General features: G+C 54.7%; 12 protein-coding genes across 12 annotated transcripts; 8 read left to right on the top strand and 4 right to left on the bottom strand.

Moving 5' to 3' along the window:
• Positions 1 to 50: 50 nt before the first annotated feature.
• BBK36DRAFT_1177408 (transmembrane domain-containing protein) lies at positions 51 to 624 on the top strand (the record flags this gene model as incomplete). Its single annotated transcript, XM_024896063.1, has 2 exons — positions 51 to 110; positions 171 to 624. The coding sequence occupies 2 exons, from the start codon at positions 51 to 53 to the stop codon at positions 618 to 620; spliced, it is 510 nt and encodes a 169-aa protein (XP_024748102.1). The 3' UTR covers positions 621 to 624.
• A 91-nt stretch (positions 625 to 715) lies between these two features.
• Positions 716 to 2,561, bottom strand: BBK36DRAFT_1135913 (galactose-1-phosphate uridylyltransferase). Its single transcript, XM_024892802.1, has 7 exons — positions 2,535 to 2,561; positions 2,476 to 2,485; positions 2,163 to 2,389; positions 1,969 to 2,080; positions 1,840 to 1,891; positions 1,642 to 1,777; positions 716 to 1,582 (listed from the first exon to the last, which is right to left on the bottom strand). Exons 4-7 carry the CDS (start codon positions 2,067 to 2,069, stop codon positions 723 to 725), a joined length of 1,149 nt encoding a protein of 382 aa, XP_024748101.1. The 5' UTR covers positions 2,070 to 2,080; positions 2,163 to 2,389; positions 2,476 to 2,485; positions 2,535 to 2,561; the 3' UTR covers positions 716 to 722.
• A 431-nt stretch (positions 2,562 to 2,992) lies between these two features.
• Positions 2,993 to 4,975, top strand: BBK36DRAFT_1135912 (transcriptional adaptor-like protein). The gene is made up of 2 exons (XM_024892801.1): positions 2,993 to 3,409; positions 3,498 to 4,975. The coding sequence occupies exons 1-2, from the start codon at positions 3,317 to 3,319 to the stop codon at positions 4,965 to 4,967; spliced, it is 1,563 nt and encodes a 520-aa protein (XP_024748100.1). The 5' UTR covers positions 2,993 to 3,316; the 3' UTR covers positions 4,968 to 4,975.
• An 857-nt stretch (positions 4,976 to 5,832) lies between these two features.
• BBK36DRAFT_1142712 (Rhodanese-like protein) lies at positions 5,833 to 6,429 on the top strand (the record flags this gene model as incomplete). Its single annotated transcript, XM_024893539.1, has 2 exons — positions 5,833 to 5,953; positions 6,113 to 6,429. 2 exons carry the CDS (start codon positions 5,833 to 5,835, stop codon positions 6,427 to 6,429), a joined length of 438 nt encoding a protein of 145 aa, XP_024748099.1.
• Positions 6,430 to 7,078: 649 nt separating this feature from the next.
• Positions 7,079 to 8,313, top strand: BBK36DRAFT_1142711 (hypothetical protein; the record flags this gene model as incomplete). The annotated part of the gene is made up of 3 exons (XM_024893538.1): positions 7,079 to 7,104; positions 7,179 to 7,639; positions 7,844 to 8,313. 3 exons carry the CDS (start codon positions 7,079 to 7,081, stop codon positions 8,311 to 8,313), a joined length of 957 nt encoding a protein of 318 aa, XP_024748098.1.
• Positions 8,314 to 9,146: 833 nt separating this feature from the next.
• BBK36DRAFT_6200 (hypothetical protein) lies at positions 9,147 to 10,101 on the top strand (the record flags this gene model as incomplete). The annotated part of the gene is made up of 3 exons (XM_024898376.1): positions 9,147 to 9,201; positions 9,271 to 9,448; positions 9,525 to 10,101. The coding sequence occupies 3 exons, from the start codon at positions 9,147 to 9,149 to the stop codon at positions 10,099 to 10,101; spliced, it is 810 nt and encodes a 269-aa protein (XP_024748097.1).
• A 2,098-nt stretch (positions 10,102 to 12,199) lies between these two features.
• Positions 12,200 to 13,882, top strand: BBK36DRAFT_1177397 (hypothetical protein; the record flags this gene model as incomplete). Its single annotated transcript, XM_024896062.1, has 3 exons — positions 12,200 to 12,855; positions 13,036 to 13,480; positions 13,583 to 13,882. The coding sequence occupies exons 1-3, from the start codon at positions 12,218 to 12,220 to the stop codon at positions 13,880 to 13,882; spliced, it is 1,383 nt and encodes a 460-aa protein (XP_024748096.1). The 5' UTR covers positions 12,200 to 12,217.
• A 2,281-nt stretch (positions 13,883 to 16,163) lies between these two features.
• On the top strand, positions 16,164 to 16,483 carry BBK36DRAFT_1160941 (hypothetical protein; the record flags this gene model as incomplete). Its single annotated transcript, XM_024894333.1, has 2 exons — positions 16,164 to 16,169; positions 16,253 to 16,483. 2 exons carry the CDS (start codon positions 16,164 to 16,166, stop codon positions 16,481 to 16,483), a joined length of 237 nt encoding a protein of 78 aa, XP_024748095.1.
• Positions 16,484 to 16,885: 402 nt separating this feature from the next.
• Positions 16,886 to 19,226, bottom strand: BBK36DRAFT_1170455 (hypothetical protein; the record flags this gene model as incomplete). Its single annotated transcript, XM_024895447.1, has 4 exons — positions 16,886 to 17,545; positions 17,612 to 18,733; positions 18,806 to 19,060; positions 19,113 to 19,226. 4 exons carry the CDS (start codon positions 19,224 to 19,226, stop codon positions 16,886 to 16,888), a joined length of 2,151 nt encoding a protein of 716 aa, XP_024748094.1.
• A 1,308-nt stretch (positions 19,227 to 20,534) lies between these two features.
• On the top strand, positions 20,535 to 21,685 carry BBK36DRAFT_1122677 (DUF171-domain-containing protein; the record flags this gene model as incomplete). Its single annotated transcript, XM_024890970.1, has 3 exons — positions 20,535 to 20,561; positions 20,625 to 20,746; positions 20,797 to 21,685. 3 exons carry the CDS (start codon positions 20,535 to 20,537, stop codon positions 21,683 to 21,685), a joined length of 1,038 nt encoding a protein of 345 aa, XP_024748093.1.
• A 355-nt stretch (positions 21,686 to 22,040) lies between these two features.
• On the bottom strand, positions 22,041 to 23,390 carry BBK36DRAFT_1142707 (Lipoate synthase; the record flags this gene model as incomplete). The annotated part of the gene is made up of 2 exons (XM_024893537.1): positions 22,041 to 22,333; positions 22,421 to 23,390. The coding sequence occupies 2 exons, from the start codon at positions 23,388 to 23,390 to the stop codon at positions 22,041 to 22,043; spliced, it is 1,263 nt and encodes a 420-aa protein (XP_024748092.1).
• A 1,347-nt stretch (positions 23,391 to 24,737) lies between these two features.
• Positions 24,738 to 25,112, bottom strand: BBK36DRAFT_1160937 (hypothetical protein; the record flags this gene model as incomplete). The annotated part of the gene is made up of 1 exon (XM_024894332.1): positions 24,738 to 25,112. The coding sequence occupies one exon, from the start codon at positions 25,110 to 25,112 to the stop codon at positions 24,738 to 24,740; it is 375 nt and encodes a 124-aa protein (XP_024748091.1).
• Between the last annotated feature and the right edge of the window lie 353 nt (positions 25,113 to 25,465).

Here is a 25,465-nt window from a genome sequence, read left to right as displayed (position 1 = left end):
GCAGTTCTGCTCTTCCAACCTCCAGCCCAGATCCTCCCAATTCGTCCGCCATGGACCTCAAGTCGATTCTGCCGCCAGCCAAGGGCATTCTGCCCTACTACATGCTCATCGTACGTTGACCGATCTGCAATCCCCCGCGCAACCGCTGACAAGGTGTTCAACCCCTCCAGCTCTCCGTCGTGTCCATCGGCAACTCCCTCCAGGCATACGCGACGCTGCACTTCTCGCGGCGCGTCTACAACGGCCGCTTCATCCGAAACCCGAAGCTGCCGCCCGCCTCCGCCAAGTTCGACCCCGAGGACTCGCCCAACAAGCTGGTGCACGCCCAGAACGACCCTAAGGCCACCGACCAGCTGACGCCCCTCGCCGGCCGGCTCTTCGGGACGTGGACGCTCATCACCTGCATTGTGCGCTGCTACGCGGCGTACCACCTGGACCTTGGGCCCGTGTACAATATCGCCATCTGGACGTACGTTGTGGCGCTGGGACACTTTGCCAGCGAGCTGTTTGTGTTTAGGAGCATGACCTTTGGCCTGCCTCAAATCTTTCCGTTTACGCTGGCTACGACGGCGCTCATCTGGATGCCCATGGTCCGGAGCCACTACGTCGAGTTTGAGTAGATATGATGGTGGGTCCATGGTGCCGAACGGACATGTAGCAATAGTGCATTGGGGGAAAAGTGAAGAGTTAAAGGTTTATATCCTATAATCTAGCCGAAATATCTAGTTCAACTTGTTCCGGTACAGCTCCCCATCGCATGCTCGCAGGCGAGTCGTTGCTTGCTCCGGCGTAATGTCCCGCTGAGGTTCTGCCATAAGCTCGAATCCAACGAGGAACTTCTTGACCGTTGCGGATCGCAGCAGCGGGGGGTAAAAGTGCATGTGGAAATAGGCATTCTCAATCTCTTCTGGCGTTCCGTCCAGAGGAGCCTGGTGGATGCCCGAGCTATAGGGGAAGTGGCAGTCAAACAGGTTGTCATATCTCCGAGTGACCTCTTGAATGGCCTCTGCAAGCTGCAGCCGCTCATCGGACGTCAAGTCGACGAGGGCACGTATGTGGCGTTTGGGGAGAACGAGGACCTCGAATGGCCAGATCGCCCACCACGGGCACACCACGACAAAGGAGTCGTTTTGCCATACCACGCGCTCCTCCTTGGCGAGCTCCAGCTTGATGTAGTCCGCAAGCAGATGACGCCCGTGCTGCTGACGGTACTTTGTCATCTGCGTCAGCTCTTTGCCCGGCTCCTCGGGCATGGTCGACGTCGTCCAGGCCTGGCAGTGAGGGTGCGGGTTGGAGCAGCCCATTGCAGCGCCCTTGTTCTCGAAAATCTGCATGTAGCGGTAGTTGTCCTTGGGAACAGGAGCCTCTTCCTTGGAGATGGGAAGCTCAAGCTGTGCCGCCACTGCCGAGAGCGGATTTGCCGGCGACAGATGGTTGGCGTAGAGCCGGGTCCAGTGATTGATGGTGGGAAGAATGTCCTTGGCCGACATGTCGGCGAGCGTGACGTTGTGCTTGGGCGAGAAGGTCAGGACATAGCACACGCCTTTGACGCCCTGAGCGCGCAGCAGAAGCGACTCGAGGTCTGCAAGCCGTGGGTTAGCACGCAACGAGGGGTATGTAGGCGGGACATGAGGGGCTCACCATCTGACGACTGGTCGACCTCGTAGTCGGGCTGCTGCTCCTTGACGGCGCTGTAGTCGTTTACAAACGCAAACGTCTGCTCATAGTTGGGGTTCTTGTCGCCAGCAGCGCGAGAATTGCCGGGGCAGAGGTAGCACTTTGGTGAGTTGTCAGATGCATCCAGGTCTACCGTGACTGAAACCCGCATGAGCCACTTACCTTGGGATCGTACTCGGGCAGCGTCGTCACAGCAGCACCCTCTTGCTGGCCCCTACATAGCAAGCAAAATTCAGTATACTATAAGAGCGCAAATCAAGAGGTTACATGGGTAGTCATCGGTCTTCTTACTGCCAGGGCCGCTTCGTTCGGTGAGGGGAGACGAGCAGCCAGCTGTCTGTGAGTGGGTTGTATCTCCGGTGGGAGATGTCATCAAGGATCTTGTCAGGCATGGCGGCGAGTTATCGGGGTGCTTCCAAGAAAGCCAAAAACGATCCGACGGGAAGAATAGTTGAGCAAGGAACTCTAGGAGAATAGATTTGGATAGAGGGATTAATAAGACTCTACTGAGGTATGTCGTTCTCGGAGAATATCTTATTAAAGCTAAAGCTAAGCCGGAGGATCATGTCGGGGGGGTTCCATCCAAGGACCAAAACTCGGGCTAATACCCGTTTGACGTCAATTTAGAGCTGGGCTGCCTTTGAAAGGGCCGAGTATATGGCGAGCGGGTCGGGGGGGTATAAGCGCGCCAACGGAGAGCCTGTTGACGACTGGATTCTCTTGCTTTTTGGTTGAAGTGACAATTTGTTGGAGTACCGTATGGAATGGTTTCCCTTTACCATCTACTCGCTTATGGGGTTGTGCATTATGACATGTTACCAGCACTTTGGATCGAGTCTAGGTTACCTCTACCCAGTAATAGGTGATGCGCCATTTCTGGCCAGGCACATACGTCGAGGGATCGATCACATGGAGGCTTTCACATGCTTGAGATATTGGTGGTTACGGCGACGGGAGGTGGCCGTCAGTAGGTACCCTAGATGTTATGCAAGTTCAGTCAGTTGCTGCATCTGGTCTCTGTCAAGTGCTACCTCATTGTACTGAGCAGGTACAAGCGAGACCGTAAACTAGCATCCTTTAAAGTGTGGAATCTCCAATCATGGCTCAGGGAGATGAGACAAACAATCAAGCTGTCTCTAAGAATAGTGCAGAGTACCTTAGGTACTGCAATATTGACTGGTTGGATGCAAACATCAGTACCTAGAATCACGGCTGCTGTCCAGTCTGTTTCCCCTTCTACAGCTCCTACAGCTCGAGCTCAGTGTCATGTGCCATCCCACGTGACACTATCCGTCCCGCACTCCTGCCTCGCCGCCTCTGCCTTATCGGCTCAAGCTCCAGCGAATTTCACGGGCCATCAACCGCGGCTCCACCGGATCGCGACATCCCAACATCATCCGCCCGCGATCGCTCCCCTTGTTTTCCATCGACCGCAACCGCAACGCCGCGAAATCCATCAAAACAACCACATCGCTCACGTCTCCTGAACGCGCGCTTTCTCCAGACTCCCTTTTCGACGCTCTACCTCGTCTGCTGCCCCCCTCACGGCTGCCGCTGTTTTTCCGGCCCGCTCCACCAATCCTAGGCGGGCAGGCATCGCGCCAGACGCCGTGGTGCTGCGACGCTCTCCGCGACCGAGATGGGCGTCATCCGCAAGAAGACGGCGACTAGGGGAGGCGAAGGCGGTGTCAAGTACGTATGCGACGTCTGCTCGTGCGACATTACATCGACGGTAAGTGATTGATTGCCACCTGCAGCGCCAATTGGGCGTGATGCCCGCTTCGTGTCATTGGTCCGGCCCGCTGAGCTGACAATCAAAGGTCCGCATTCGATGCGCCGACCCTGCATGCTCCGACTTCGACCTCTGCGTGCCGTGCTTCGGCAAGGGCGAGTCTCGCAACGCCCACGATCCCGCAACGCACTCCTTCCGGGTCATCGAGCAGAATTCGTTTCCCATCTTTGACCGCGAATGGGGCGCCGACGAGGAGCTGCTGCTGCTGGAGGGCGCGGAGATATACGGCCTGGGCTCGTGGGCGGACATTGCCGACCACATCGGAGGCTTCCGCGAGAAGGACGAGGTGCGCGACCACTACCTCAAGACATATATCGAGTCGCCCAACTTTCCGCTGCCCGAGCGATGCAGCCCCCATAACAACGAGCTCGCCAACGAAATTCCGCGGGAAGAGTTCCAGGCTCGCAAGAAGCGGCGAATCGAAGAGCGGAGAGAGGCATCCAAAAATGCGCCCGCCCTGCAGCCCAAGACCAAGCCAACGGCTAGTGTGCCTAGCTGCCACGAGATTCAGGGCTACATGCCTGGTCGTCTTGAGTTTGAGACGGAGTATGCCAACGAGGCTGAAGAGGCGGTGCAGCTCATGCAGTTTGATCCTGGCGACGGACTGAACCCCAGAACGGGGGAGCTCGAGCCCGAGATGGAACTGAAACTGACAGTCATGGAAATCTACAACTGCAGGCTGACGCAGCGTGTAGAGCGTAAAAAGGTCATCTTTGAGCACAATCTACTGGATTATCGGGAAAACACAAAGCAAGAGAAGAGAAAGACCAAGGAAGAGAGAGACTTGCTCCAGAGGGCGAAGCCGTTTGCTCGCATCATGAATCACAAAGATTTCGAAGACTTCACCCAGGGCTTACAAGATGAGCTGAACCTCAGACAGGCCATCGCTCAGCTGCAAGAATGGCGCAGCATGAAGATTGGAGACCTCCGAAGCGGAGAAAAGTACGAAGCGGAGAAGGCGGCCCGGATACAGAAGGCTATACCCATGGGATCTATGGACAGGGAGCGACTGGCAAGCAGCCAGCGCTCAAAGGCGCAACCTCCCCCGGAGCCTCCAAGTGGAGCATCTCTTCTCGTCGCCCCTGAGCTGCCCATCCGCCCGGCTCAGGCCAATGGAGAGACCAACGGAGAAGACGCCAAGGCGTTGACAAATGGCCAAGCCAACGGGGTGAATGGCGTCAACGGGATCAACGGCCACAGTCCAGCCAAACAAAAGTACGTTCCACAGCCCATCTCGGGTGTGCCGCCATTGCAGTTGACGCAGGAGAACGCGCCCGACTACCACCTCCTTACACCGGAGGAGGCGAAGCTGTGCGAGGTGGTGCGGCTGCAGCCCAAGCCGTACCTGATGATCAAGGAGCAGATCATCAAAGAGGCCATCAAGGGCAACGGAACACTCAAGAAGAAGCAGGCCAAGGAGATATGCCGTCTGGACTCTCAAAAGGGGGCCAGACTGTTTGACTTTTTCAGCAACGCAGGGTGGGTTGGCAAGGCATGAACTGGATTCATGAGGAGTTTCTGGGGCGTACGAGGGCGTGCCAAATTTTTGTTCGTTTCTGGGGAGGCTACTTGCTCTGCTTTTTTCCGATTGCTTCCACATGCTGCGACCCTGCTGTCTACTAACGAGTGAAATTGTGCTGCTTGTTATTCATTGAATTTTTGTCCACTGCTATATCATTTTGTTTTATATAGCTACAAGGGAACGGAGTAGAGGGGGTTTGAAGCAGAGAAATACCCTGGAACTAAGCATCGCAATATATCCTTTATTTATCTGTTATTATGGTACCGTCTCTGTCTTTGTCCACTTCTGCCCAACCCTATCGAAAACTGTGTCCTGTGTAATCAACCCTATCATCGTGACACGACCTCGTTGGCAATTCGAGTCACCTGGGCTTGAACAAACATCCCAAATTGGCCTCAAAAATAGCAACGCAAACTCCTAATAAGCAACGGACAAATCCGTCGACCTGGCGAGCTGCGATTGGACGCGCAGCCCCCACTGCCCGCCACGTCTGCCATTCTTTTCCTTTCCTTTTCGCTCTTCTTTCTTGATACTTACTACACGGGAATCTCGCACGGCTTGCATGGCCCGGCTTATAGATATGGCTTGGCTTTTAGGTTCGTTTTAGGCCTCTGCGTATAATCCACTATATTTTCTCGACTCTTTCAACCAACTTCGACTTTGAAAGGCTCGGTGACTTTCTCAACTCGCCCCCATCATTTTCATTAGACTACTCTTTCATCTTTCTTTCTCAAAAGAGGCATTTCTCTTTTCTGTTATCGATTTCAGAGGATAGAGAGCACAAAAGCGTATGCGCCCTTTTCAGCTTCTTTCGCAAACGAGAGGCCTTTCCAGCACAAACATGCCGACTGTTACTGTTGCCTCGCTCAAGAGGGTGTCTGCAAAGGCGCTCTCTGAGAAGATCCTTGCGGAGGCGGAGCAGGCCGAGCCGAGTCTTGCGGTGATTGATGTTCGGGATGTCGGTGAGTTCTTGTCTAAACTCTCACCCTTCTTTCTCTTTCACGGACTTCATTCTACTTCATCCCGCTCTAGGGTGATAATGAGAATGGATGCCACTTCTGACGAGAACATGTCCCCCAAAACATCCAAGATTTGCTAACGGTAGCTACCTTGCAAAACAGACTACATTGGCGGCCACATCAAAGGCTCAACAAACATCCCCTGCAACCAGCTCGACGCGCTCATGCCCACGCTCATCCGCAAGCTCAAGGACAAGAAGACGGTCGTCTTCCACTGCGCGCTGAGCCAGCAGCGGGGGCCCCTCGCGGCGCTCAAGTATCTCCGCGAGAGGGACGGCCTGCTGGCCGCGCTGGGCGAGGCGCCGCTGGCGGAGAAGCAGGAGGTGTTTCTGCTGGAGAGGGGCTTTACGGGGTGGCAGGAGGAGTATGGGGAGGATGAGAGGTTGACGGAGGGGTTTCGGAGGGAGATTTGGAGGTGAATTTCGCTTGATGTTGGGAGAGCTGGCGTTGTGATGCACTTGGAGAGCTTATGGTTGTTGTTGAGAAGTTGAGATCTTTGGGGAGTTTAGCGAGACGGTGTGGATGGCTTTTTACAGGCATAAAGCATGATTCTTTTTTCATCATGATGAAGTTGTTGACCAAGGTGGAAGCCCGCTCGGTCTACCTTGAAACTCCAGAGCTTCAGTCTTCAGCAAGCTTGGCCTTTCTGTATCTCGAGCTATCCCACATGGGCGAAAGGGTTCAATCCAAAAGTTACAGACTACGTCAAAGAAGGCTTCGACTCTTCTCAGACGGAGACTCTTAAACTTTGGGCAGCTTCCATGGCGAGCTTTAAGAACCTTATTGCCCAAGCCTCAATTGTCCGTCCCAACAAAGAAGCCGCAGCCTCCCTATATAATGGTCTCCTCTGAACAGAAGCTGCGACGCAGATCTCTTGTTCTCAACAAAAGCACAAACACTCTGGGCCTCCAGTTTCCATCTTCTCTGCCTTGTATCTTTCCACATCATCATACTTTATACCACAAATCCCTCTGTAAGTGTCCGCGTTCAGTTACGAAATTCGTCCCAAGGCGTATCATTGCCAAACTGACTTGCATCACAAGACACCGACGATTCGACGACGCCGCCATGAGCCCCTTTGACTGGCTCGCAGCGTAAGCCTGTGCCCTCGTCTCTCGATCGCGCTCTCGGAAGAAACGCCACAGCTAACGTCGTTGCAAACTCGTAGCCAAGACGAGGGGGTCGTGATCGCTGTGATCATGGCCGTCGTGATCGCGCTGGTCCTTGTTCTCCCGTTCGTCGTGACGGGAACATGCCATTACGTCGACCGGGGAGCCAGGGTGGCGTTGAAAAGCTGCCGCTCGCTGTGGAGGAGTTATCGTGCTGTGGCCGACCTGGACGTGGTGGCCATGAAGACAGTGGATGACCGGCCCCGACGAGCTGCACCAGCTGTGGCATCGATTTCGACGCAGGGACAACTCCCGGTATACTACGTGACGGAACCACAAGGAGCGACGGAACCACCGCGGATGTATAGGCCGGTAGAGACACCAGGCATCCATCAGGCGTTCATGCCGGTCGAGACACCAATCATGCAGCATGCATTCACATCGATAGAGACACCAATCATCCAGCCACTCCCACGAGTGTTTATACCGGCAGAGATGCGAGACCTTCTGGGGCCACCACGTACGCCGCCGCCGCAGCCTTTCCTGTCTCCTCCTCCACCAGTACGGTTGAGACCCGTCGTGTGCTGCTCTGAAGTTCCCAAGCTTCCAGAGAACCGACCTGCAAGGCGCTTGGCAGTTGAGCCATAGAGAAGTGAAAAGTACCATGCACGAGTGCACAGTCGGCTACTTTCATTGACGGACGGGAGCGAGAGGACTCTTACAGCCACGGACGATAATATGAGTCTCACATCCACCGAAGAAGACATTGATCTATCCATGGAGGTGGAGGCTACTTCTTCCACAGACGAGGGAATGAGTGCGGCATCCACAGATGAGGGCATGCATACAGTATCCACAGACGAAGATGTCGCACCGCCTATGGAAGTGAAGTTTGCATCACCTGTGGCGGACAAGTCTGGACCCTATATCATGCTCCGTGAGGCTTCGCCCTCCATACACGAGACGGTAGCCGACTCGACGGAAAAGACCTCCTCGGATGAGGGTTCACCTCCTCACACCAACACGACACGGGCGACGACACCCGAATCTGAAGTTGACAGACATAACCGGATCCATGAGGACGCAAAAAGACGCTCGTGGGAGGCACCTCGTCCAAGGACGCCGCTGTGGAGGGTACCACTGAGATTACACCGGGTTTCGGAGCAGAGCAGCAGCAGCTCGGAAACAGATTGAGACTTGGATCGACCGAGTCCATTGACAGCATTCATATGTTTGTCTAGTTGTGGATTCGAGATTCTTGCCTTTCAGATGGGTTTTCAGCTCGGCATGTCCTGGGTTGGCGTTGTAGCAAAGCCGTGTCTGCTCTATGGATCTTGTGTGAGGCTGACCTTGCTTGAGAAGACGGAGTGCTTGGCATGTCTGAAGCGCACGATGAAGCTCGTATTGGTGGTTTTGGGCCGTGTTGCTCGTCAGCTGGCAGGCGTTTGGCGTTTGGGGTTACTAGTATTTCAGATGAACCGTCAGGTAGCGCCATTACAATGCTATGATGAATAGTGACACTCCTTTACGGCTTTATCTCGTCTCGGTGGGATTCGATATATCATTCTCTGGAACTATCATGTTCAAGTTGTTGTTGCTCCTAAAGGAGGTATTACTATAACGTACCAAGTCCGAGTCCCTGCTATCCTTTACGACTTGCCTAATCGATAGTCGGGCCCACTCCTGGCTACTGACGGTCCCGGCGGGAAAGAGCCCAAGGGCGGCGGCTTCCGGACGCGATGCTGATAACAGATTCTGAGCTTTTCCTCCCGCTCTCTTGCTCTGATTTTTTCTTCTTCATCCCTGTTATTTCTATCCTCAATTGAGAAATAACTTCATTCTCCGTTATTTACTTCTCCTTTCTGTGCAATCACTCTCTCTCAGCGCACATCCGATTCCAGCCTCGTCCCGCTCTGCCGCCTCGAACCCCGCGACAAAAAGATTGCCGATAACAAACGAACAGGAACCCTGACGGCGAGCGAGAAACGACGATAGATAAACAAAGCAACAACATAAAATTCTGCATCATGGGCTCACGAGAAGAGACGCCGAATGGCGCAAAAGCTGCCGATGCCGTTGCCAGTGCGTCTCGACCCTTTGTGCTTCCCGCATCTCCAGGTATCGACCATGTATAGCTGACAGGCGACGCAGATCTTGGCTTTGCACCGGCCGTGAAGCTGTCCGGGGAGTGGTCTGTCAAGCGAGTGTTGGAGGAGATCCCCGACCAGGCGCCTGTCGAGGGGTCAAGCTCCCCGATTCCCTTTTTTCACATGCTCTCTCGACTCAAGACGACGAAGCGCGAGGGGTGGCGGCGGTTTGGCATCGAGAGGTGAGTTGACTGGGAGGCAATGCGAGGAGCGGTTACTGGCGCACAATGGCTGACTGGAGGTTTTCGTTTGTTGCAGGGGCGAGTCGATTTCAGATCACATGTACCGCATGTCCCTCATCACCATGTTTGCGCCGCCTGCGCTGGCCAAGAGGCTGGATCTCCCCAAGTGCATGCGGATGGCGCTGATCCACGACATGGCCGAGCTCCTGGTGGGCGACATTACACCCGTTGACGGCGTCCCCAAGACGGAGAAGAACCGGCGCGAGGCGGAGACGATGGACTTTTTGACCAAGAACCTGCTGCGCGGCGTTGCAGGAGGCGACGTCGGGGCCGAGATCAGGGCGATATGGCAGGAGTACGAGGACTCGAAGACGCTCGACAGCCACTTCGTGCACGACGTGGATAAGATTGAGCTGATGCTGCAGATGGTCGAGTACGAGAAGCAGGGCAAGGGACAGGTGGACCTGGGCGAGTTTGCGTACGTCGCCCGAAAGGTGACACTGCCCGAGATGAAGGAGTGGGCAGAGGAGCTGCTCCGGGAGAGGGATGCCTTTTGGCAGAATAGGGAGCATGTTCACGGCGAGAAGGGCACAGAGGGGGGTGTTTCTGCGGAGACGAGCCGCGGGCAGGAGGAGTACTATGATCGGGGATGATGTGCGAATTACGAAGCCGTGCGATGCTTTGTGACACGTTTTCTACTTGCTTCTTGATTTCTGTGGGCGTCTATAGGAAGACTGGGCGAATTCACATTCGGGATTGGAAGCATAGAGAGCTATAGAGGGTTGATGCGTGCTGTTTGCGATTTGTGTAGGTTGTCAATACGACTATCACCGACAATGACACTAAGCTCTGTTGATTCTTCACATGCATATGGAATCCCTCGCACTCTGATGGAGCTCCCAACCGTCTTGACCACAGTCACCGCAACCTCTCTCGTGATTGCCCCTGGCAACAAATAGCGGGCTGGTGGTGCCTGGTGACCCCAACGACGGCGGCTCGGGTCAGTGCATAGTGCAGCGGTGATGTGTGTGCTTGTGGGGGGGAGAGAGGAGAGCGACGCCCTATTTTCTCCGCCAAAACACTACATACAGTACATACCTACAGAAACACCGACGGAGCAGGGCGAACCGGATTGGCTTCCGTTTGGCTGCCGTTGTTGCGCACATGCACAGTCGAGAGCGGGCTAGAGCAGGTAATGGTAGTAGTTGTGTTGATTGAGTGTGTGGGTGAACTGTGTAGCTGTGAATTTTGTGAGTCTGTCTTGCATCAATTGCCGTCTGTCTGTCTCTCTGTCTGTCACAGGTAGTATTAGTAGCGGAATCCTAACAAAGGCCGGTCCGTCAATGCAGAGTAACCAGGGCCAAAAGGCAAGGAAAACTGCGGAGGCTGGGAAAAGCAAAGGCAAAAGCGGGCTCAACTCTCAACTCACACTTGGACCATTTTTGGCGCAAGCAAAAAACCCACTTTGGGGTCTGTCCATATTAGCCGGTTCCGAGTTGTGTCTGTCTCTCTGTGTTGCATTTTCCTACTTACTGCTTTCTGCTCACCGCTGCTGCAAACTGCTCTTGCTGAGGTTCGTGCATCATTCAAGCAAAACTGAGGGGAAACGAACGACGTGAAGCAGAGGAAGGGGAATTGTTGATTCGAGATAATACTGGTATATATCACTCGTGGGAATTCCCCCTATTCTCTTCTTTGTTTATTTGATTGTTTTTTTTTCTACACCTTCTCGAGCTGCAGGAACTCGGGCTGTCATACCTATTGCTAAGCTACAGCTACAGCTACAGCTACAGCCACAGCTACCGTGCAGCTTAGGTACCTTGTGGGCGGGCTGGTGCTGCAAGCTGCTGCAACGGAAGAGGAGCCTCACAGATCACCGGGTCCCGTTTTTTTGGCGATTGCAGTCTTTCCGAGTCCCTCGCCATCCCTGTTTCTCTTGTTCCTACTACTTACTACCTACCTACCTACTCTACCACTTACTACTCGTTTCTCCTCCTCATTGTCTCTCAGCGCCGCCACACTCCGCATTCCAAAGGCGCAGCCGCGGAACAAGAAAAAAGTCAGCCGAAAAGAGGGTGTGTGTGTGACGAAAGGGAAAAACAGCCATCTCTGCGAACAGTGGGAGGGTCACGAGGCGGGAGGCGATAAAGGAATAGCGAGTCAGCCAACGGGGGAGCAGGCAGGGAACAAGGAACAAGGAAAAAGCAAGACACTTTTTTCTTCTTCGGGGGGCGGTCACTTATTATCAGGCAGCACAATCAGTTCGGGGACGAAGCCAGAAACGTGTGCCCTTCCTTGGGCCAAGCGAGACGAGAGAGAGGCAGAGACAGAGACAGACGGGAGAGCAAAGTCGAGGGCACCACCACCATCATCGCCGGGTTACGTCGCAGGAACTTGGAGCAGCGGCGCGTCAGCTGGGCAGCGTCCATCCATTCACTCGCACAAGCTCGCTGCCTGTCTGCCCTTTACGCTTGTCTTCTCCCTTTTGCTGCAGCTTGGCGAAGCTCAGCTCAGCTCAGCTAGACTCGGGGCGTCTCGAGTTGAGCGAGTCCTTGCGGTGAATCATTGGCCAGCGACATAGAGGCAGCAGATTCCAGCATACATTCATTCCGCAGCAGCGACAGCGAGCCCGATCCCGATCCCGATCCACAGACACCGAGACAGAGAGACAGAGGCCGACCGGCAATACGGGGAAGAAAGACAGAGACAGAAAGAACAGAAGCTATACTACGTACTAGAAGACGAAGCCTGGCTCAGCTCAGCTCCGAAATGACATTCCCTTCGCACTTCCACATGTCCGGCACGTTCCACGACGGCGTCCATCCCGGCCTGTTTCGCCCGCCCGTCTCGCCCAGCTCCAGCACTGACTACCTCCCGTCGTCGTCGTCGGCCTTTGCCGCCGAGTCGTCCAAGCGCAAATGGAGCCGCAGCAGCGTGCCGCGCGTCCAGACCGGCAGCTTCTTCCACGACGTCTACATGGAGAGCGACCCGGCTGCCGGTGCTGCTGCGAGGGCACAGTCGAGGTCCTACGCGCTGGCCGGCCAGCTTCACACACCCGTCATCGGCGCGGGCTCGGAGGACATGGACGGAGACGGCGATGGCGATGCTGATACCGCCATGGGCGAGAGCATGTACTCCGACTCCGACTACAGACGGGCCCTCGGCACCAAGCGATCGCGCGAGGACATGTACGACAGCGCCAGCGGGCCGACGCCGCTCTTCAGCCAGCCCGAGCCTTTACAGACTTCGCAATCGGGCATCTGGGGGACGTTTTCCCTGTCGACCATTGGCGACGTCGTTGGGCGTGTGTGGGAGTTTTGCAAGGCCGGCGCTTTCAAGGGCTTTTATGCGGGAGGCGGTGCGGCGTACAAGATGACGACTGCGGGCGTCAGCGTGGACGAGACGGGGTCCAGCGGGGATCAGACATTTTACTTTCAAGGCAGCGACCAGCAGGAGCAGCAGCAGCAGCAGCAGCAGCATCTTCCTCATTATTATCATCAGCAGCAGCAACAGCTGCCAAGACGGCATCATCAACACCAGCAACGCCGGGGGGACAGACCACGGCATGCGCAGGACCAGCTCCCCAGGCGGAACCACTACGGCACCGGCACCTACAATGTCGGCTACGACGCTGCCTTTGACAGCCGCACGTCGACGCCCACCGGCCCGGCGCCCAAGAAGCGCAGACACACAGAGAGCGGCAGCGAGCTGGGCGCGAGCTGGGTCATGATCCAGGAGCCCAGCCGCGAGCCCGAAGCGAGGACGCCGCGGAAGACGCCTACCTCGTCCCGCGTGTCGCCTCGCCATCGGGCGCAGCAGACGCCTGTGGTGGCGGATCATCGCATGGGCCCTCCCAGCAGCTTCGCGACGCCCGCAACAACCTCCAGCCCTGCTCCTCTGCGCCCGGCCAGTCGCGCCGCGAACCGTCCGGGCAGCCGGATGTCGGATGCGGCCGGCCTTTTCCGGACCCAGCAGCCGGCTTCGGCGGCTTCCTTTGCGTCCTTCAAAGCCCCGGCGGCGGCGGCGACCGCCGTGAGCAGCGCCCCCAAGTCGCCAGCGCCCAGCAGGATCCCCGTCAAGGCCAACTCTTCGGCGGTGGTCGCATCGTCGGCCGCGCTCTCCACCTTTGAGCAGGGCAAGAGACGCCGACACACCATCGCGCCGGCGGTGGCCGAGCCGTCGACCCTGTCAGGGCGTCGTCGACGCGACAGCGTGGCTTCTGTGGCCACCACGAGCAAACCCACGGAGGTTGATGCGAGCCCGCGGCTGGATGCCGAGGCGAGGAAGCTGGCCGCTCGTCGCCAGATGGAAGAGGACGATACCGATAAGCGCATGGCGGCGTTTAACAAGCAACTGCAAGACATGATCCGACAGGGCAGAGCAGCGCTGGGGACGACTGTGGAGGTTGACGCTGGCTGGGAAGATGCTCTTTGAGCGAAGATGCTCATTGAAGCTATGATTGTCTCGAGCTTCCCTCTCTTCATCTCTTCATTCTTCGACATGACGATACCTTTTTTTTCTTCTTCTTTATCTTCTACTCTTTTTTATCACGTCTATCCATTGTTGATAAATCTTTTCTTCACTCTTCTTCTACTTCTTCCTCTCCTTTGTTTCGCCGACATGGCGCTTATGACATTATGAGGATATCTAGAGGCGGAAAACGTTTTGGACGAGCTACACAGGATCTGCGTGTTTGTTGATTGATTTGGCGGCTTTACTGCATTTTGGGTTCTGATCCTGTTATCTTTCTGTGAGGATCTGGGATGGTTGAATATTTACTTTTGCAATGCGTGGCAGAATAAGAGAACACGTGTTCGCTTGACCATCTCAGAGCCCCTTGACGACTATTTTTCTTTTCTTTTGCTATAATGATTGTTATGAGGATGAGCAAGTGAAGGAGGCGTGGAGGAGGGAACTGGACCTGACCATCGTTTGTCCCTTTTTTGGTGATAGTCTAGCGGTTTTAGCATGAATGAATGAAAGTAACAGTCGTTTTTTTTTTTTTTTTTTGGAACGGCATGCCATTTCACGACTAGTTTCACTGGGAGTTTGAAAGAATTGGTGATGGGAAGCTGGGCTCATGTTGGTCGTAGTAATACGAGGCAATGTCGGCGGATGAATCGATCCGGGAGGGAAAAGGGCCTGGGTTAGTGGAAAGGGAGCGAAGGGACTTGAAGGGGACGGGGATGTGACGGGGTGGCCACTTTGCGAGAAAAGCTGAAGTCAGACAAAAGAAATACGCGAGATGAGGAGTCTGGATGCATGGGAATTTGCGTGCCTCGTGCCTCGCGCCTTTTAGCTTGGGTTTACGGTTTCCTTGCTGTTATAGCAAGCCACGCCAGTGCTGGTTACCTTGATCAAGGGAAGTAATAGTATGTAGTACAGTAGTACTAGGCTGTAAAATGATTTGTATGACACGATATGGAACGATGGATGGTTGGATGGATGGATGGATGTGTTCAGTGTGGGTATAATAATAGAATGGAAATGAGACTTGTGAGTGTTGGGGAAAGGGAGCTGTGACGGTGATGAGTGGCGTATTACAGGTAAGGTAGGATCCTGATGAGGGTTGGAAATGGTTCGGGGGATTCCGACCTGTCCTACTCTGTTTTGCTGCCGCCTCGATCTATACAATTTGTCTATACAAACTGTTGAGTTGGGCAATCAACGTTTGCTATATATACCGAAATCAGTGATCCGCCTCAGCACTATCAGCAGCACAATGCCCAAAACATGAGCTACCTTACGTATAATGAAGAATTGGCGACTGACACCACCCCGGAAAGAGACGGATGTCACCTCCGAACTTCCAAGACATTCTGCTTTCCCATCGTTTTTTGCCTCGTGTTACGAGGTGCAGCATCTAGAACGAAAAAGCAAAGAGACTCGTTTTTGACTGGGATTGGGATGGGAGATGGGGGGAAGAGATCTCTGAGTGCGGTATGGCATGACTTCGGTGGGAGCCAGAAATATTCTCCCTTGCGTTGGGACTTTTTCTTTTCGCTTCGGTCGTCCGCTTTTTGTCTCTCATCGTGATCTACGAAGTACGCTTAACCATGCAGCTAGCAACTACTATTCCGGCAATAGAAAGCCCGAATTTTAGGAATGAGAAGAGAGGGGATAGTGTTGCTAGTTAGTTCTAAGGATAGAAGAAAGAGAGAGAGAGAGAGAGAGAGAGACAAGTTGTCCAGCTCAGCGGACCCAAGCCTCGGCCGTCTTTCACGATAGTAGTGCCAAGGGGACCCGACGAAAGGGGGAGAGGGGAGGCGGTGGCGTTCTGAGACATTTCCCTTCCAAAAAAAGCAGCTGTTAATACAAGCTGATAATGGGAAACCAAGAAATCTTGGTAAGAGGTTTTGACTTGCGAATGAGACTGGATACTACTTCTAAGACTACTTTACTTACCTACCTGGTGCTTCGAAAAGGGCGTGTGCGGGAAAAGCGAAATCTGAGTACTTGCATAAAAAGGGGGCGTTGAGGCCGCCACTCCCCCCGGATTTTCTTTGATTGACTTGCTATATCATCATCCTTTTTAATTCAGATCTTGCTTCTTTGATCGTCGATCGGAAAAGCAACATTGGTGTACATACAAAGGCGAAGATCTTGCCTTTTTGTCTTCACCCGGCTGTTGTTTGATCTTCCACTTGCGTTTGCCGGCGTGATCAACCCATCACACGTTTAAGCCACAAGATTCAAATTGGCAACAAATCCGACCATGAAGGTAAACAGAATCACACATTCCAACACACACTCCTCCAGACAAACAAAAGCGAACGAAAAGCTGACAACTTTCGTCACAAATAGTGCACATCTCTGCTCCTCACGCTCCTCCCATCCATCGCTTCCGTCGCCCTCGCCCTCGCCCTCCCAGCGGAGCAGGCGCAGAACTCGGGCATCGATCCGAACCGCAGGTTCACGTGCCCGGCCAAGGTCCAGGACTTTTGCTCCGCGTCCAACATTCACTCGGGGTGCACTGCGGATGGGAGGTTTACGTCGAGCGCGATGGACACGTGCGGTGAATGTAGATGCTCTTGAAGGAGGAGGTGGATGATGATGATGATGGGGGGTTTTGGGAGTGGTGGATGGGTGAAGGATACACGAGAGGCTTGCGTTGTCTTTTGTTATTCGCGTTTTGTTTGTTTCGCTTGGGGATGGAATTGTGCTTGCTTTTGGTTTACGTTTTGTTTGTTTGGGGATGTCATCGTGATTCTTTGGTATTCGTTGCTTGAGAGGTAGACGGTTAGCTTTTTTGGGATTGACGTGTGTAAATTGAACATCAGTCTATCGGGATGGATCTATATCCATTGAACGCAGTCTCTACGTATCGTTCAACGCAAGAAATGGGTCAACAGCTTCCCGATATCCATCAGTCTATCGATCTCTTCAATTGCGAAACAGCACATTCCCCGAAGCGAGCTCCGACATGAGGAAATTCCCTCAGTTTCTCAATATTTTGAGTGCCTGGGTCAGCGACTCAATTTCCTTTTCGAGCCTCTCTCGCTGCTCCTTGACGGCCAGGTCCTCCCCGGCGATGCGTTCGAGCAGCTCTGCCGACATGTTGAGGACAACCTTGTCTGAGAGCACCTCGAGTGGGCCCTTGTCTGCGTATAGCAGAAAGTGGTCAATCGCTTGCTGGCAGACAACGTCGACGAAGCGGTCCCGGGCAACGTCGTAGTACGCTTGCAACACGTTGTGAATAGTCAGTCCCATCTCTTCAAGAGACGACTTGGCTAAGCATCCCAGAGAATCCTCCTCCGAGTCGAGCTTCAGCTGGTTGAACTTTTCCTCAAAACGAGCATTGTAGGTGATGGTTTTGTTCTGAAACTCGAGATTGAGCAGAAATTCTACCTGCTCCATCGCTCGCGCGTACCGCTTGAGAAGGCCCTCGTGATGCTCTTGGCCATCTTCGCCGTCGTGGCCGTCCAAGAGAAACGCCCAGAGCTCATCGCAAACGGCGGCATCAGGGCAGCTCTCTTCCAGGATCTGGAGTATGAATTGGTGAACGATCAGTATGGCATTCGAGATATGCGCACGCGTGATGGGTCGCCATTTGCTCCCTTGCTCCTTGAAGGTGTGAGGCAGCATTTCATTGTTGAACTATGCGATCATGTTAATAACCCGGTATGCATGCTTCACCCCGATAGTGGGCGGGAAAAGACTTACGGTACCAATCTCGTATCCCCGTGATCCGAGATACTGCTTTTGAATATGGTCCAACATACCGCCGACTATTGGCTCCGGACACCAATAGGAGTCAGCCAAAAGGTCGCTCAGATCATCCTCTCCGTCCCGTGGGATTTTGAAGTGAACCTTACGGCGATAGAGTAAAGATCGATTTCCGAGGAGTGAAGAATCAAGAGGTTCAGCGAATCTCTTGCGTGGCTCTTGTGCTTCAGTTTTCTGGTCGATGAAGAATTCTCTGGTATGACCCTTCTCACGCATGATATAGGCATAAGCTTCATTGATTGCTCGCATCCTCGTAATCAGTCGCGTTTCGGGATTTGAAAAGAACTCGTGGCGAGTGTAATAGGCATCCAGGCCATAGTTTTTGAGCCTCGTAAACTTGGAAGCAACTTTGCCCACATATGCTCGTTGCTGATCGGTGGTGCTTCGCGACTCGCCCAAGTCAGCCCGAAGCTCCTGATACTTCTTGAGCTTCTGCATGACTTCATTCTTGACATGGGGGAACTCTGCACGAGTTCGGTCCATAAGAAGGTGGCGGATGCGAGTCTGGAGCGCGGCGATGCCCACCCTGTCAGAGGGGAGAGTGTTCCAAGGAGCCTGTCCAAATAGAGACTGTTCCTGTTGGTTACGACTGTGTATGTTGCCATACACATCGTCTGCGCCGAGATTTTTGACCACGCAGTAGCCAAGAAGCAGGTCACGACGCTTGCCGTTGACTAGATCGCAGACAACGGCCTTGGTTGCATTCTCAATGCAAAGGTCGGGCTTGGTGAGGACTCCCAACGTTCGTTTGCCCTGAGGATCGGCCTCTGCTGCAAGGCGAAGGATCTTCTGGTTGGCAATATCCACGATGCAGGGAACCACGGCCAGGATGATGGTTCGACTCTCTTCAATGTATCGCTTGACCATGTTCTTCACCAGGTCAATGTCGGACTCCGTCGTGACTCCAGGAGTTACAGTCTCAAACATGCCAGGGACGTCAATGACGGTGAGGTGGTCGGCATTGGGGCCGCTGATTTCAACCTTGAGGACATCAAGACTGAAAGCGCTGCCTCCGCCGCTGTCATTCTCTGACAGCTTAATGCCCATGACCTTGGCAGCCTGCATAATTCATGTTAGCTAAGACTCTTTACGTGACGGAGGAGCGATAGGAGCGGTGGAGATGGTACTAACGTCTTCAAAAATCTTGGGAAAGTCATCCGAGACAATCTTGTCCGTAGATCGTCGGAAGCCCCTGACGAGCTTTTCCCGCTCGGGAGACGGATTGTGTGGGATGATGGACACGACGACGCTCTCGGTGGGCTCTCGTCGGCAGACGATTTCTGTGGCATGGCGAGTGCATAGAGTGGCGGCACGGGGGAACTGGAATCCGGTCAAGGACTCGAGGACGCTCGATTTACCGGAGCTTTGGTCTCCTACGACGACCATCTGTAGACGAGTCAGCGAGTGCTCGGCCGCAGATTCTTGCGCGGTGGCTGACCTGAGGCAGAGGCACGAGGTGAGAGATTCCGAGCTCGCGAAGCTTGTCGACTTTGTCCAGAAGGGCTCGGTTCCCCAGGCCTTGGCCTGAGTGGCCGTTGCTTTTAGAACCCATGACGAAGCGTGATGCTGCAAACGAGCACTGAGTTCACCAAAGAAGCGCGAGTAGACGGGTTGAAGAAGGCAAAAGAAAATTGATGGGCAGAAGAATCAGATTTATGCTCGAGGACTGATTCTCTGTTTGCCTCATATCCACTCTGTGCTTTGCCATTGGAAAACCTCGAATCAGGCTCCATCTCGTTCCAGCTGGTAGAGTAGGATCGGACAGCTGCAAAGCGGGAGGCCAGCTGCATGGTGGGAGGCCTACAATCCAGCTGGCAGTTCTCATTGGCGAGCGATGCAAGGGTTGGAATGAAACAGCACCGCCTATCATGTACAGAATACAGTGGCAGATAAGTAGTGTTTCCTTTCCACTGCATGGGATGTAGTCAAGAACGGGAGAGAGCATCAGTAAACCGGGCTGGCACGTCTAGGTGAATAATTGCCCTCGAGATTGTCTCGCAGCTCTTCACTGGATTGCTCTTTCAAGACGGATGCAGGAGGTCTCTTGCATTACCATGGCCGAGGATCCCTCGGCCTTGAGCACGTTGTGGTTATGCCATCGCTTCTTCGAGCCTGCAACGGATCATCGCTGAAGCCTTCTGAAGGCGTGATGGGAAGTTGCATGGACGATGATAGAGAGATGCTGGACTTGCCTCAGTTTTTGAACACGAAGGAAGGCAGACACACTCGATCTCGAGCTCACATCTTGATATCCTTCTCTATTCAGAGAAATACCTTTGTGCTTGTTGGCTTGTCATTCATCGGTTGAGACAGCGTTGGCCGCTGAAAAGAGATCATCACATCACAAGATTGATATATACGCTGTCGATAGCCGGAAGTGGGCGGGAGATTACATCTGCCAGCAAAGAGACAGAATTAGGTTGCTGTACCTTGGCCTCTGACGTATGATGACAGGTCAAATGGCCACGTCCTCGTCATATTGATACAGGTTGAGTCCGTAGGTGAGGTAAAATGGATGTTCCATAGATTGGATAGCAGGGGTACACCTATCGAACGAACTGACCTCCTTCGGTAAGGCAGCTACTCGTCACAGATAAAGGCATGCGGGTATCGAGACTTTGCGTGCTGAGCTCTTGAATGCGCTTTCAATCGAAGAAGTCTGGTGTTGGTTTTGCTGTCCTCATCGTATAAGGACAGGGTAGGAGTAGGTCAGATGGTGATGCAACAACCGTCCGCGCAATGCGGTAGGCGGTAAAGAAGCCGAGTGGGTCACCCTCCGGCAGAATCCAAAATATTTTGGAAGAATTGATGCTTCGGCATTCGGACCGCATAGGCATATCCAGCAACAAACACATCCACCATGTCGTATCAGGAGCGAGAAGCAAAGGTATGAGTCGACGAACATCTTATATGCTTCTGTATTCCAATCTCATGCTAAGTTGTTCTCCAGAAGCGCAAAACCGCGCACAATGGCGGTTCACAGCAGTCATTCAGCCAGAGCGCCGCCGTGCCCGCCTCCGAGGGAAGAGAATGGACCGTCTCTGTGGCATTCCCCAGCAGCACCATCGCAACGTATGGCATTCAATCCCTGGCTCCTTCTACTGTAAGATGGAAAGGAAAAGCTCACAAGGTAATCACAGCCTAGCCACGGCCGAACAGCGCATCGCCGTCCCGAGCCGCATCGCGCGCGCCCTCGCCATCTTCTCCGTCGACGAAGTCATCGTCTACGACGACTCCCCCGTCAAGACGCGCCCGCACAAGACGGACAAGTCCGTCTACACGGGCGACACGGACCCGTGCCACTTCCTGACGCACGTGCTGTCGTACCTCGAGGCGCCGCCGTTTATGCGCAAGGCGCTGTTCCCGCTGCACCCGAACCTGCGGATGACGTCTTCGCTGCCGGGCCTGGACACGCCGCATCACCCGCACATCAAGGAGTGGATGATGTACAGGGAGGGCGTGACGATTGCGGGCATGACGAGGTCCGGCGAGGGCACGCTGGTGGACGTCGGGCTGGAGAAGCCCGTCGAGATCAAGGAGGACATTCCGCCCAAGACGAGGGTCACGCTCAAGATTGCGGAGGAGGAGGGCCAGCCGGCGCAGTGCGTGCATCCGCATGCGCCGCGCACGGAGGCCGGGTATTACTGGGGTTATACGGTGCGGCAGGCGAATTCCCTATCGGCGGTCTTTACGGAGTCGCCGTACGAGAACGGGTACGATCTGAGTATTGGTACGTCGGAGCGGGGGTCGCCTGTTTCCAAGGAGTTTCCCGCTTCGAAGAGGGTGCAGTTTAACCATGTGCTCATTGTGTTTGGCGGGCCGAGGGGCATCGAGTATGCGGCGATGAATGACGAGGAGCTGGGCGGGATGGGCATCCAGGGGGGCAAGACCAGGGAGCTGTTTGATCATTGGGTGGACGTCATGCCGAATCAGGGGAGCAGGACGATTCGGACGGAGGAGGCCGTGTTCATTGGGTTGATGGCGTTGAAGAGGATATGGGAGAATGAGTGAAAGGCGGGTGGGGATAGAGTTGATACCCTGTCTCTATACGAATTTTGATGCTTGGTTATAGTACTGTGGTTTCTTATTTTCTGGGAGGAATGATGTGTATATATTATGAACCTCCGTTCCGCCGTGCAGCATATAGTTACGATGCAGCATATTGTCACGACATCTATCAGAGCCATTGTTGAAGACTCTTTCGCTGTTCCATCGTTGAATCATGAACCTCTCTAACAGGAATCCAGCCTTGCAATTGCAAAAACGCCCATATACCCAAACCAAATAGATTTGTAAGCTCTTTTCCTTCTCTCGTCGACACCTCATCAACGTGTCGCTTCGCCTTCGACACCTCATCAACATGTCACTACGCCTTCGTCGCATCCAACGCCACCGCCTTCCCCAGCCCCTCGCTCGCAACAGCGGCCGCCTTGTCGCCGGCCCTCTTCCGCAGCACGTTTTCGATAAAGGCCTCGCCGGCCTTGTAGGACGACCGCACGAGGGGCCCGCTCGCGCAGTAGAGGAAGCCCATGTCGAGGGCTCGCTGGCGCCACATCTCGAACTCGTCGGGGGTGACGTACTTTTCGACCTTGAGGTGGCGCTTGGTCGGGCGCATGTACTGGCCAAAGGTGACGACGTCGACGTTGGCTTTTCGCAGCTCTGCGTTGTTTGTGTTAGCTAAACCATCTTATGTTTCCGCTTTTGCTGATTGTTCGATATGGGGAAGGGTTTTGTGTGTGTGCGTACCTCTCAGAGCATCCATGAGTTCGTGCTCCTGCTCGCCCAGACCGAGCATGATGCTCGTCTTGGTGATGATGCCCTCGTTGCCGCGCACCTCCTTGACGTGGTTGAGCACCTTCAAGCTCTGCCGGAACGTCGCCCTCCTGTCGCGCACATACGGCGTCAGGCCCTCGACGGTCTCGACATTGTGCGCATACACATCCAGCCCGCTCTCCGCCACGATCTTGACCATGTCCAAGTCGCCCCCGAAGTCGCCCGTCAAGGCCTCCACCAGCAACGACGGCTTCTTGTGCTTGATCTTGCGGATCGTCTCGGCAAAGTGCCGCGCGCCGCCGTCGACGAGGTCGTCGCGGTCCACGCTCGTCAGCACCACGTAGCCCAGCCCCCAGCGCGCGAGGGCCTCGGCCGTGTGCTCGGGCTCGTGGGGGTCCAGCGGGGCGGGAGCGCGGCTCGTCTTGACGCTGCAGAAGCGGCAGCCGCGGGTGCAGGTGTCGCCCATGAGCATGATGGTGGCCGTGGCGGCGCTCTTGTCGGAGCCGCCCCAGCACTCGGAGATGTTGGGGCAGCGGGCCTCCTCGCAGACGGTGTGCAGGCCCAGGCCGCGCAGGTCCGACTTGATCTTCTTGTAGTTGTCGTTGCCGGCGGGGATGGACGTCTTGAGCCATTCAGGCAGGCGGGTGATTGTGCGCTTCTTGCCCGCGGGGCCGACCTCGGCCGTCTTGAGCTCGTAGGCGTCGCTGGGCGAGAGCGCCTGCGCGGGGGACGAGGTCGCGACGAAGTCGGAGAAGTCGCCGACGGCCTTGTCCTTGAAGTACGTCCGCGGGCGCGACGATGACGACGACGGCTGCTTGACGGCTTCGCTGGGGTCGGCGGGATGAGGCGGGAGCGTGGCGAGGGAGCGGAGGGCGGGCGAGGCGGCGAGGGCCCTTCGCACGGGCATCTGCGCGCGCTGCAGCGACGGGGCGAGAGAGGCCATTCTGGCGATTTGTGCGCGAGATGTCGTGATCTTCACGGCGCTGTGGTTGAGGAGATGCGAGGCTGTCCTTCCCGAGAATCCCGCCTGGTTTGTTGGTGGGATTTGTTGGGCTTGGGAGGTTGATAAGCAAGAGATTGTGAAGCTCTGGGAAAAAAGTTGGAGAGCCGATGGGACCCGCAGCCGTGGCGCCGCAAGCCGGAGCTGAGATGGCGCCAATTGGGCCAGCCTCTTTATTCAGCAAACATTGGGGGAGATGGCTTGACTCAGCAGATGGATGACCGCGAGATTTAATAATCGAAGGAGTTGTAGGTTGGTCGTCTTGTGTCGTTTTGCGCCCTATTGAGGCATGGCGATGTCGAGACTTGGCTATCTGAACTGCCATGATGCGGATGTGATGGCGTATAGAGGCGGGTATAAGAACTCCCGATAGTATCAACATTTGTGTCAGACTTGGATGTCAAGGGATTACTCAACATATACTCGAATCACACGTAAATCACACTGAATACATCATCAAGTATACAGACAACATGTATTGTACAGCCTAGTTAACAGAATCCATCCAGGCAACACATCACCGCATGTTGATCCCCAGCAACACCAAGCCTCCTCTGTCCGAAACTCCAGCATCCGAATGAAGCCCCAGAGAACATGCGCCAAGACTACAAGCCGTCAGGTCGCGGACTGGACTCGGCCGTGCAAGCCTCGTCAAGCCCTCGACCCTCCATCACCAACATAAAAAGGGGTATCACCAACAGAAGCGAAAAAGCCCGTTCCCCCGCGAAGTAAAAAGTACATCAGCATGCTGAATGTATGCCCGTGGTATCAGATCCAAAGATTTTTGAATGAAGAATCGCCTAGTATAAGGTGTTTGGTAGGAACAAAATGGTAGAATATAAGATGAATGAATTGAAGCTCAGACTCCAGCCGGCGTGTTTGCACGCACCGGGTGCTGCTCCAGGTCGTATGAAGAGTTGAGACGAGGCAAGTGCCAGCGTCCATCTCATCCAGAGGCTGAAACGGCGGAGTAGTCAAGATGTCCGAGAAAGGAAGCATCAAGACATGAATGAGCCCAGCAGCGCCGTTGGCGCGCATAAATAAAGAATCGAATGAGACCGCCAGGCCTTTGTGGACGAAAAGGGGCCGTCCCTTTTTCAGCCAAGCACGTTTTGAAGTCGTCGGCAGGTCGTGAAAGGTCGTAGCTTGTCATACAACAGAAAGGGTTTTTTATGTTCAAGATGACAAAGGAAAAGAAACCAGGAAGGAAGAAGTCAAAGATGGCTGTCGATGGATCCAAAAGTAACCCACGTCACCCGCTCTCGAAAATTCGCACTCCAGTGCCTGGATTTACATCAGAGCGACCATGATCATGCCAGCAACACCGGCCAGGGCGACCTTGCTGGCCTCAAGGGCAACACCAGCGTTCTGGGGGCCCTTGGTGGCAGTAGCGGAGGCAACGGGCGCACCGGTGCTGGACACGACGCCGGTAGGCTGGAAATAGGTCGCGCTGCTGACGGCGGTGCCGACCAGGTGGTGGTGCGACGAGGTGGTGGCAGCGGCATGGGTGGTGGTGGCATTGTGAGACGAGGAGATGGAGGTGACGGTGTGAACCTTCTTGAGCGTGACCGTCTTGGTCAGGACGGTGGTCGACGTCTCAGTGGTGGTCGACTGGGCGAGGGCAAGAGCCGGCAGAGCGGCGATGGCGAACAGGGAGAACTTCATCTTGATTCTTGGGCTGGGTGTTGCGGTATTTGGTGCAAGTTTGCGGACGAGCTATCCAAGCGTCGCGTAGAGATGCGTGAGATGGAAAAGGTGAGAGTGAGGCTGCAAGTATGGCGGTGGACTCAAGCAAGATGGTGGATATCTGCAGTGATTTGCTGGTCCTTTTCGAGATACTGCGCGCCATCAGCAATCAGAATCCTCCAGAGCCCCCAGCGAGCGTCCATGCGGATTCCTCTTCTTACCTTGAGACTAATTGGATGCGCGAAAAGCAGCGGATGGTATGTGCCTTGTTGTTGTGCGTGGTGCAAAAGAACGTGTGAGGAGGGTATAATGTGCAATGGACAGTCGATATC

This window comes from Trichoderma citrinoviride, assembly GCF_003025115.1.
Source record: "Trichoderma citrinoviride strain TUCIM 6016 unplaced genomic scaffold BBK36scaffold_10, whole genome shotgun sequence".
Taxonomy (NCBI): domain Eukaryota; kingdom Fungi; phylum Ascomycota; class Sordariomycetes; order Hypocreales; family Hypocreaceae; genus Trichoderma; species Trichoderma citrinoviride.
Note: the sequence above shows the minus strand (reverse complement) of the source record. Positions and strands in the feature narration are given on the sequence as shown.

Bases quoted from the DNA above. Each gene is read 5' to 3' on its own strand.
- BBK36DRAFT_1135912 (XM_024892801.1), top strand. From the start codon at position 3,317: ATGGGCGTCATCCGCAAGAAGACGGCGACTAGGGGAGGCGAAGGCGGT. The intron at 3,410-3,497 runs GTAAGTGATTGA...TGACAATCAAAG, and splicing joins CGTGCGACATTACATCGACG to GTCCGCATTCGATGCGCCGA.
- BBK36DRAFT_1135913 (XM_024892802.1), bottom strand. From the start codon at position 2,069: ATGCCTGACAAGATCCTTGATGACATCTCCCACCGGAGATACAACCCA. The intron at 1,778-1,839 runs GTAAGTGGCTCA...AACTCACCAAAG, and splicing joins TGCCCGAGTACGATCCCAAG to TGCTACCTCTGCCCCGGCAA. The intron at 1,583-1,641 runs GTGAGCCCCTCA...CACGGCTTGCAG, and splicing joins GGTCGACCAGTCGTCAGATG to ACCTCGAGTCGCTTCTGCTG.